Raw genomic sequence first — 10,319 nt, 5'->3', positions numbered from 1 at the left:
ACAGCAGCCAACAAAGTGTTGGGGAAGCACAGGAGAGAATCTTCCTACAAGGAGAAATTCTGCAAGAAATTGAAATTCAGTTCCATGGGAAATGCCAGGAGCTCAAGAGAAAATTCTCAGGTCAAGAAACTTGTGGATGACCAGCTTATTGGAGTTGCACCAGTGGGCAAGAAGCCTAAAAAGTTACATCCTTTTTCAAAAATGGGTGTACAAAGAAACAATGATGATAATCATTTTTTCAAACAATCAAGGAAAGAAGGCAGGTCTATGGGACAGATAAGCACTTCTAGACAAGGAGATGAATCAAATGTTGCTTCAAGCTCATTGGGCACATCAATCAATTTAAAAAAGGGAATGGGATCTATTTCAATCCAAGGTGGTGGAGAAAATCAACCAATGATACTTGATTTTGAACACAGAACTCATAAAAGTATGGGAAATGATAAGACAAGAAAAAATTGTGATAGTCATATTATTCAACAAAGCTTCCCAAAGAAAATCAAACCCAACAAGAATATGACAAAAAAAATTCAAAATAGCAATGATGGAATTGGGTCTTCAGAGTCAATTTTAGAACCATCAGGACATACCAAAATATCAAATAGAAAAATTGGTACCAAGATACATGAATTTAAGAAATTGGAAGAGGAAATGAACAACAGCTGTTTCTCACAACAAGAGTATAAGTCTACCTCTCTGAAGAGAGTGAGATCCAAGTCTTCTACCTTCAAACCTGGTTCTGATTCTGAAATAAATATGAGACCTGGTGATAATGAGATCTTACCTACTTCTTTGGACAACAAAAAACCCAATCATGATCTCAGAAAATTTGTTTCAAAATCCAAAGTAAAAAAACATGATGAAGAAATTTCCTTGATTAACAAGTCTGTAAAAAAATCATTAAATACTAGCAAGATCTCTGTGCAAAGTGAAAGACCAATGGCTAGATTATGTGAGTTGGAAGAGAAAAGGGAATTCAATCCATCACTGAACATTGGACCAAAATTGGATCAAGTTTTGAAATCAAATGATTGCACACCAGTGATGAGATTGCCTTCTTCAGAAAGCAGAAATGAACCTGATGAAGAGCTTTTGGAAAAGTTAAGGAATAATCCCATGTCTTCTAATGAGCGTTTAAAAGCCATTTCATGTTCAATTCAGCGTAATAAAAAATTGCCGGAATTTCAGCTTAGAAAGATTGCCAGGAATAAGATGAAAATTTTGTATTTCAACAAGTACAGCCTTGTTGCTGAAGACCCATATAGACATGTTCAAGATAAATTTCAGAACATTCTTCTTTCAATACCAATCAGTGAAGTGGGAAGCATCATGCTTCATTCTGAAAATTTCACCCCAATTTTGAATTCGGTTAACCAGGTCTCCCACCGAACCTCAATTTTGAGTGACATTGTGGAAAGCAGATTGACTAGTAGGAATAAATTCAGCCATCGTATGTGTTTGATCAAATTTGACAGCCTCCTGAAAAACAAATATATGTGGCTTAAATTCTGGAAAAGACAGACCAAAATAGACTATGATAAAGAGATGAAACATACAATTTTCTCCTCTGGAATCCTACAGGAGGTATTTCTGTTGTTCCTATTCCATGTCCAAATGATTGATCACATAATGAATCCTTGTCCTATTGAACAAAAGATTGAGAATGTTGAAGGGCTGATGAGACAGGCCGTAGATGATTTCAAAGCTTTTGTTCCAAAGTTATTGGATCTACCCCGTACCCGGGTCAATGTGAAAGAGTCCCTTCCTAGCTGGATTTGGAATTCTGTGGAATACTGGATCAAGAACTCATGTACAAAGGAAGTGAATGATATTGCTTTTCAAGGATCAAAAAAATTGAAAATACCATTCAAGACATTTTTTAACCTAATTTTGATCTCATCATTTGACCAGTTGAACAATCACCTGAGATATACTTGCAAATTTGAGATGGGAAAAATGACTTTTGATAAATACAGCCTCTTTCTTGAAGACCCAAATAAAAAATTTCAGAAAGCAGTCAATGGTATATTCAGAAGAATGGAAAAAGGTCCCACAGGAAATATTAAGCTGGATCTTGTAACTGCTCCCAAGTGGTTTGTTGAAATGAGAAATTCTTTTGCAGTTGAATATGAATATGCAGATGAAGATGGTAAGAACAAGGAAACCAGAAGTCAAGCACTGCAAACTTCTCATAGGTTTAGTATCTCTCATGTCAATGAATTTTTGGAAATTGAAGATTTATGGCTAACCTTCTGGGAAAGGCAGAACAAAATAGAACTTGATCTTGATTTTGAGATAGAACTATTGCAAAAGACAGACTTCCCAACATTCCTTGTGGAGAAAACTTATCCATTGTTTCTCTTTTATATTCAGATGATTGATATCATCTTTATACCACTCAGATCCATTCACAAGGATGAAAACTATCTTGCAGATCTTTTGAAAAATGCCAAGAAGACTTTTGAAGAGTATGCAACTTTTTCTTTAAGGTCATACAAAAAGAATAATGGCATCCAGTATGTCCCCAGCTTGATGTGGCATGCTCTTGATTACTGGATGAAGACCTCAGGGAATGAAGAATTGAAGAAAATTGCCTTGGGTGCGGATAACCAGATAAAAAGCAATTTCAAGATATTCTTCAACACAGTTTTTAGAGCCTCAATCAAGAATTTGAACACCCAATTGAATAATTTCAAAGTTTAATTGATCCCAGATTTATTCAAACTAGTGGCATCTATGCAATAAAAGTTCAGCACCAAAAATTTCCAAACCATCCTTAATGTGCCCCCTGACCTGAGCATTGGATTTGTTTTCAACACATCACTGTTTATGTTTGGGAGCATTATGTAAATTCAGCAGGGGAAAATATGTGGATCCTCCCCCAGAGAGTGCCACAAATTCTTCTCTGGTGATTAAAACAAGGAGTTGATGGTTTTGTAGATTCAATCTTTCCACAGTTCATGAAATGCAGAAAATAAGATGTTCCTACCACATTCAGAATGAAGAAAATAGTTGTGTTTTTCTCATAGTTTTGTGCTTCAATCTTTCATTTTTGAGAGCATCAACAGGTGCGTTTGAATCTCTTGTTTCTTTCCATTGAGTCAGATTGTGAAGAAACTGTCTCCAAGCAAAAGAGACAACCTGCCCCGCACCACCTGACAAAAGTGTGGTGTTGAGCCTTGCTGTTTTTTTTTTTTTACAAATCCATTTGGGTATACACACCCGGCCTTGGGTTGAGGCCCAGCGCTACTACATGGATGCGATTATGGTTACAATCTAGCTCTCTGGGTTCGTATTTGTTCGCATGAGTCTCTACAACATCTCATCCCGACGTATCTGGCTCTGATGCCCAGTATCTGTTGGATCTGTATCCCTTTTTTAACAATTCTGAGCCTCTAGCTGATTTGTTTGGGACTTATGTTTCCTGGATTGAGCCGCGGAACCAAAGTCCATGAGTATCTTAATTAAACTAGGCAAGTATTCCTACCAGCCTGGTCAATAAAAAGTGGCACTCACTCTTCTGCTTGGGTGCCGTATCACTTTGCAGTTGTTGGTTTCGTTTTTGGTTAGTGTTCCTCGCTTAGCCCTGCAAACAAGGGAATGAGTACCTTATCTGGACTGGACTGGACTGGTACTCGTGCTGGCCTGTTCAGTGAAGCATAAAACTTACGGATCCGCTTTGGCGACTTCTGGTTCTCGGCCGTCAGATTCATCGGCAAGCACGTTGTTGCTCAAGAAGGGAATGAGTATCATGTGTTCTGACTGGGCTGGTATCCATACATACCGCTCTGTTAACTGAGAAATAGAACTTACGGGTGTGTTTGTGCGATCTGACGGCCCGGTTCGTTTAGTTGATTTCTGATCAGGTCTTTGCTGAGGAACTGGGGGAAGAGTCATGTGGTAATGTCGGGCCACGTTTTTGATCCAACCACGCGTATGGGCAACCTTGAGATTATGCAACTTTGACAAGTCCTCAGGCACTGCAGTAATCAATTTCCGTATGGCAGTGCGCATTTTGTCACTGAGACAAGCAATCTCGTCCAGACCAAGAAACTGAAAATGAACTCTCCCAGTGTCACTCTTGTCGCCAGGCTTCTGCCATGGTTCAGGTTTTTTTTCAGTGTTGGCTTTCAGGCTGAATAACAGAATAAGGTAGGGATTGTCGATGCCTTCAATTCCAGCGAAGCTTTTGCACCAGTTGCAACTCTCTTTCCACTTGATGCTGTCCTCTTGATTTTCGGTTTGAACACCACAAAAGGTTGTGTTTTTACAATCTAGCTCGCGATCCGGTTCCGATTCCGGGGCGAGATAGATAGTAAAAAGGTCGTCAAGTCCATTTTGCCCAGGCTTACATTGGACTGCTAGGCCTTCATACAGAAACTCCATCAATTCTTCTGCGCTGGGCGTGTATCCAATCCGAGTAAAGTGGTTGAAAAAGATCCGCCCCTCAGCCAAGAGTCTCGTCCGATGCTTGGGATCTTCCGCGCCCAACATGATTTCCTGGGGGTCTTTCCCAGTCAACGTGCCAAGGAAGTCTCTCAATCGAACCGAATGTCCTTGTTTGATAGTGAATTCGTTCCCAGAATCCAGAATCTTCGTTTGCTGCATAGCATATATCAAGATCAATCTGGTGGCCATTTCGCCGGCGTCTCCGTCGGCGAGGAGACCATCTTGCACTGCAAGAGCAAGTACATCGATACATCGTTCCCAGCTGCAAGGAGAGCGGGCAAGAAAAGCACCGGCCGCTGATGCGTAGGGGAACTGAGAAGGATAATCGCTGATGATAAACTCTCCAGCTGGGTCGATGAACATGCAGTGGGCTGCATGACTCGAAACGAGCTGCGTGTGTAAGGCCGACTCGTTGTAAAGTCGGGTGTGTATTATCGAGCCCAGTAGGGCGAAGATTTGCGGCTGGGTCAACATCTTGGAAGTAGGGAACTCGGATCGGCACAGGAGTTTGAGACCGGCAATGCACATCGTGTTTTCCAACTGGTTAGCCCCCCCCTTCTTGGTTGCGTGTTCGTAATACAACCCGTAAAATGGGCAGCCATAACTGAGCAGCCGAGCCGGCGATAGCAATTCAAGCCAATTTTTCGGCGGGCCCGGGACAAACAAGTCGAGTGATGGAATTCGATAGATTGGCTCAAATAATTTTGCACCATGGCCATCCGGCCTTGCACTTGGGACATCGTCTAGTGCCAGAGGAAAGTTGGCCAGCCGCGAACTTGTATCGATGAAGAGGCTGAAGAATCCTCCTGATGTTGGTAGCTCGGCTAAAATCCGACGAAGCAGATGAAAGTACGAAAGATCATCGTTGTTCTTCTCATCAGCCAAGTTTCTGGCCTCGTCTATGGCCAATAGCACTGGGGCCACTCCTTTTGCGCCGGGGATACCCTGATTCATCTTCTTTGCGGCATCTCGAAGGGCACTGATTCGGAAACGAGAGTTTTTTGATTCGGCTAGCATCTTCATTTTTTCTTGCACATCATAAGCAAATTGAACTGGAACGTTGTCGAGTTGGAAACTATACTTGTTCCATGCGTTTAATTGGTCGTTGATGGCTTGACGTCGCCTGTTGGGTTTGGAAAAGAATGAGGCCACCACGCGAAAAATCGCAGTCAAGAGGTGCGTGTAGTGTTGCTCCAAGTCCACCTTTACTGCCCGATCTGGGAGCATCAAGTCGGCAAGCTCAGAACGAGGGGGTTGGCCGGTCGAGTTGGGAGGCCGGAGGCAGATGTAGACTACGGGTACGTGTTTAGCCAACTCAAGGATTAATCGAGTTTTACCGGACATTGTTGGGCCAACGAGTGAAGTGTAGGGTGCCCTATACAGATTGGATTCCCATTTTACTATGTAATCACGGAGGGTCTCGAGAGCTGGTGTCACAATAGAATTGTACGCCACATATGGTACCTTGAAACCTTCCCGGACAATTTCGGCAGACCGCGCGAGCCGTTCCACAGTGTCAATTGCTGTTTTAGGTGGAGACTTTGTAGGCCCGAGTGCGAGAAGCATTTGGTCTGGCAACATTCCGGAGTCTTGCCGCGTGGGGAATCGTTTGAAGTAAGCGAGCTGGGTGAGTTTATCGATTTTATTCTGATGAACTGCATCCTGGAGTCCGACATATTCCTTGAGCTCGCGGAGTGAGTCACTGCCTCCCTCGTAAAATCTTCTGTAGAGGTACTGGAAAGCAGGTAGGCTTCCTTTGAGCGACTTGATGAACATTTCCAGGTCTTCATGGTACTTTCGCAGCCTTGCCACTTCGAAAGTTATCAGGGGTGGCAAAGATTGTTGGTGGGTGCCTAAGAGCTTCTAATCAATCAAATGAAGTCCCTTACCTCCGGCAGCCTCCACAATCAAAATGATTTTTTCTTCAACTTTTTCACGATACGCATGAAGCTTCTTGAAGTGCTCAAATTCAGTAAGTTCATCTTGAGATTTGCGAGATTCTTCGGTTGACTGCTGCTGGGGATGAATTTAGTCAATCGAGCTGGAAATGTGACATTTGAATGAGAAATAGAGAGAGGGAGGGGCAGCCTACGATTTTGGTGAGCATCTCTTCTTGCGACATTCCAGAGGGTTCTTTCACCGTGGGGAATCGAATGAAGTGAGCAAGCTCGACAAGTTGCTTGATTTCATTCTCATGGTCTGCATTGGTGAGATTCAGAATCTTCTTCAGCTTGGTAAAGGAGCCTTTGTACCCTTGGAAGAATTTTGCCCATCGCAATATGACGTCTTCCTGCTTTGTATCGGGCGGCTTCAGTTTTAGGATGTTTTCCAGCTTTGTAAGGTACCTTTGCAGCTTTTTTACTTCAGAAGTCGTCAGGGGTTCCAAAGAATAATATCAGTTGGTGGTTAGGATCTTGGGACCAATCAAATGGATTGTCTTACTTCCAACGGCCTCAAAAAGGACTGTGAATGATTCGACAAGTATAGCTCCCTCGCAGCAGTGAAGCTTCCCAAAGCGTTCGCGATCTGTGGGGTGAAGAGTTTTCTATTGTGATTTGATTGTTCAAGGTTGACAGGTAGGAATTTTAGCCGTTGTAAATATCAACAGTGGGTTGAGCTGGAAGGAGGAGACTGCAGGTGATGCAGAGGAGAGAGAGAGGGTGTGGGATCTTACAATTCTGGTGAGCATCTCTTCTTGCGACATTCCAGAGGGCTCTTTCACCGTGGGGAATCGAATGAAGTGAGCAAGCTCGACAAGTTGCTCGATTTGATCCTCATGATCTGCATCAGTGAGATTGAGAATCTTCTTGAGCCTGGTAAAGGAGCCTTTGTACCCTTGGAAGAATTTTACCCATTGGGATATGACGTCTTCTTGATTTGTATCGGGCGACTTCAGTTTGAGGATCTCTTCCAGGTCGTCATGATAGTTTCGTAGTCTTTCGACTTTGGAAGTGGTCAGGTGTGCCAAAGAATATCAGGTGGTGCTTATTATCTGGTAATCATTAACCAAATCCATTTACTTACTTCCAACAACCTTAGAAACTACTGCGAAGTGTTCGGTTTGTTGGTTTTCTTTATAGCTGTGCAGGGTCACAAAATGTTTGTATTCGTTGATGTCGGCTTCGATAGGCTGCTGTTGTGATTCGCCTGTTGACTGCTGATGGGCGTAATCTGGGTTAGCTGAGAGTAGGAGAGCGTGTATGGTGAGATAGGGTATCTTACCGGGTCCATCGTAAATTGTAATGACTCGCGATCTGATTCCTTTCTTTCTCTGCTCCGAGCTTCCCTGAGGCGGTAGTCCAGCCTCTCCTTCGGAGGCGACTAAAATACGAAAAAAAAGGTCTCCAGAACCCCAACCGTCATGCTCGTTTTGGATGCAAGCCTCTCCCGCACTTCGTGCGCTCGACGGAGAGGCTGTACACGCTCGCTGGGGACTGCACCTGGCCTGTGGGGTGGCATAGCTGACCGGCTCTTGTGAACTTGTGATCCCGGTCTCGGTGGATCGGGATCGATGTTCGGCTGATGAGATGGGCGATCCGAGTCATCCAAAGCAGCCCCTCGCCCCTGATCGGAGCTCATCAATGAACTGCTGCCCTGCTGACCAGTTGGCAGTCGGTGCGGGGTACGTATCCATCAGATTCCCCAGGCCACGTACATACAAAAGAGTACACATTTATTTATTTAGTACGAATGGCGACATCGAGGTGCTCATATCACAGGAACACCGTGGCGTGGCGATCGACAGTCGGAGTGCTGTTATGTTATTTTACATAACTGCATTCGCCTGGCGTCATATACATACATCCATCTCCTGTGCATGGCGGGCTTCTTTCCCCCTCACAAGCGCTCTCAAGAACAACTTCCCCCACCTCCACTTGCAAACCAACTCGGACCGAGTACCACTCTGTCTGCGATGAAAAACGAATCGAGTGCCATCCCACCCCCCTCAGCAGTCTCGAAACCGCCCTCAAGGGCTAAAACTCGATCCCCAAGTGGTTCGCGAATCAAAGAATCTATCAACGGTCTCGTCCATCGAGTCAAGGAGGCCATGAGTCCACCCCCATCAGACACCAGCTTGAGTGAGCCTCTTGATCACCGACTCCCGTTCATTTGACGCAACACAATCTGATTGCTGTCCTTCTATCTTGTTTTGATCTACATAGACACCACTCGTCGGGGCAGATCACCTGACAGAAGGCAGTGCCAAACTGCCTCGACTGGACGTGGAGGAGCCGGCAACATGGTCTCCTCGAAGAGCCGAGAGGGTGCCAAAATCTCTGGCCAGCAGGAGCACCAGGCTGGCGAACGCTTCTTGAAGAAACAGGCAGATTTGCCCCGTTCCCATGGCCGCGGAGGAGCGGGTAACATCCGCAGTCCCAGCCGGTCAGCCCCTCTTCGACCAAACACCACTTCCCCTCCGCTGGCTACGCTCTGCTGCTGATCACATCTGCCGCTTGTCTCCGCACTTTCATCGATGACATAGTGACGTTAAAAAGAGGGCCGAAGAACAAAATCGGATCAAGATATTAGAGGAAGAGGAGAAGGCAATCGAAGCCTCATACGACGATCGCCATAAACTTGATACCGTCCATGTAGGCAGAGGCGGGGCTGGTAACGTGAGAATGCTGCACTTGCCGACCAATATTCATACGCATATCTCATAACTGCTTTCCCCTTGCCACTAGATGATACATTAAACTTCAAAAAAACCCGCAGTTAGTCCGACCTCTCCCCGATTATAAACACGTCACATCGGACCCCTCTCCACGTCGTTTCCGTCACCTTTCCCAAAAGAAACAAGAACCACACAAGCAAGGACCGCCCTTTCGTCTCCTTCAGCCGAAGAGAAACCAAAGAAGAAAATTTAATTCAGAGATTTCTTGAATCTTCAACTATTTCATTCCACCCACGACTTCTAATACACACACAGAAGCATGCAGACCGTCTCTTAAACTTCCCAATCTACGCGCGCTCTCTTTCTTCATCAAGAAATCTCACGATGAACCCGCAAGCACAAAAAACTCCCCCGAATCGAGCTCATCAAATGAAGGATATCACATAACTTGTACACACACATCACTCTATCCTCTTGACGTATTGTAGTCTCTTCTTCGCTAGCGTTTATCCTCCCTTGGTCGTTGTGGAGACCTCATTCTGTCCCATCCCCCCTCATCCCTACTATTTATCATCTGTACTATTTAAGTTATTGTATCTTTCCCTCTTTGTCTCTCTTCTTTAAGGCAATTTATAGTCTAATCATCTTTTTGGCATGTCAACAGCTGGATGTCAGTCTGATGTACCAGAAGAATGTTAAATTAGACCTGGGCTGGCACCACCACCTGGCTGGTACCAGCACCTCCAAAGGATATGATTGTTTATGATTTCTACTCAAGGCAAGAACTGTTGGTCTTTCTATCTTTTCTACCTTTTAGGAAATGGGGACCTACCTAGAGTAGCATCACCAGAGAGAAGTGCTACTCAAGTTCTCTGCCAAGCTAGATAGGGGGGAGAGGGTCCACTTTACATAACTACACTAACACAGCACAGGAGACACTGCAAAAGGGGTTGCATCAGCATGGTGAGGTGGACCAGGGGCAACCAATATGCTATGGCCAATCTTACATTGGTTGCCCCTGGTCAATCTTATTGCAGGGGGTTGTCACAAATACAACCCCCTTGGCAGTGAAAGATGTGTGGACAGATCTGTGATATATTTGTGAACTCCACAGTGCATGCAGGCTTCACACTATGAAAATTTGTTTTTGATAAACTTGAATAAATGTAGAAAACTTTACATAATAAAATGATGTGTTTACAATAGCCTTCAATACCAATGATCAGAGGGAGTGAAGAATACATAGTTTGAAAAT

General features: G+C 44.3%; 2 protein-coding genes across 2 annotated transcripts; one reads left to right on the top strand and one right to left on the bottom strand.

Annotated features, from left to right (window-relative positions):
* Positions 1-5,543: 5,543 nt before the first annotated feature.
* Positions 5,544-7,994, bottom strand: PtA15_13A478 (uncharacterized protein; the record flags this gene model as incomplete). Its single annotated transcript, XM_053162679.1, has 7 exons — positions 5,544-5,572; positions 5,862-6,260; positions 6,339-6,465; positions 6,542-6,802; positions 7,124-7,392; positions 7,474-7,770; positions 7,916-7,994. The coding sequence occupies 7 exons, from the start codon at positions 7,992-7,994 to the stop codon at positions 5,544-5,546; spliced, it is 1,461 nt and encodes a 486-aa protein (XP_053026632.1).
* A 272-nt stretch (positions 7,995-8,266) lies between these two features.
* PtA15_13A477 (uncharacterized protein) lies at positions 8,267-9,146 on the top strand (the record flags this gene model as incomplete). The annotated part of the gene is made up of 4 exons (XM_053162678.1): positions 8,267-8,528; positions 8,613-8,832; positions 8,933-9,065; positions 9,135-9,146. 4 exons carry the CDS (start codon positions 8,267-8,269, stop codon positions 9,144-9,146), a joined length of 627 nt encoding a protein of 208 aa, XP_053026631.1.
* Between the last annotated feature and the right edge of the window lie 1,173 nt (positions 9,147-10,319).

This window comes from Puccinia triticina, chromosome 13A (genome assembly GCF_026914185.1).
Source record: "Puccinia triticina chromosome 13A, complete sequence".
Classification (NCBI taxonomy): domain Eukaryota; kingdom Fungi; phylum Basidiomycota; class Pucciniomycetes; order Pucciniales; family Pucciniaceae; genus Puccinia; species Puccinia triticina.
This window is presented reverse-complemented; position numbering and strand designations above follow the sequence as displayed.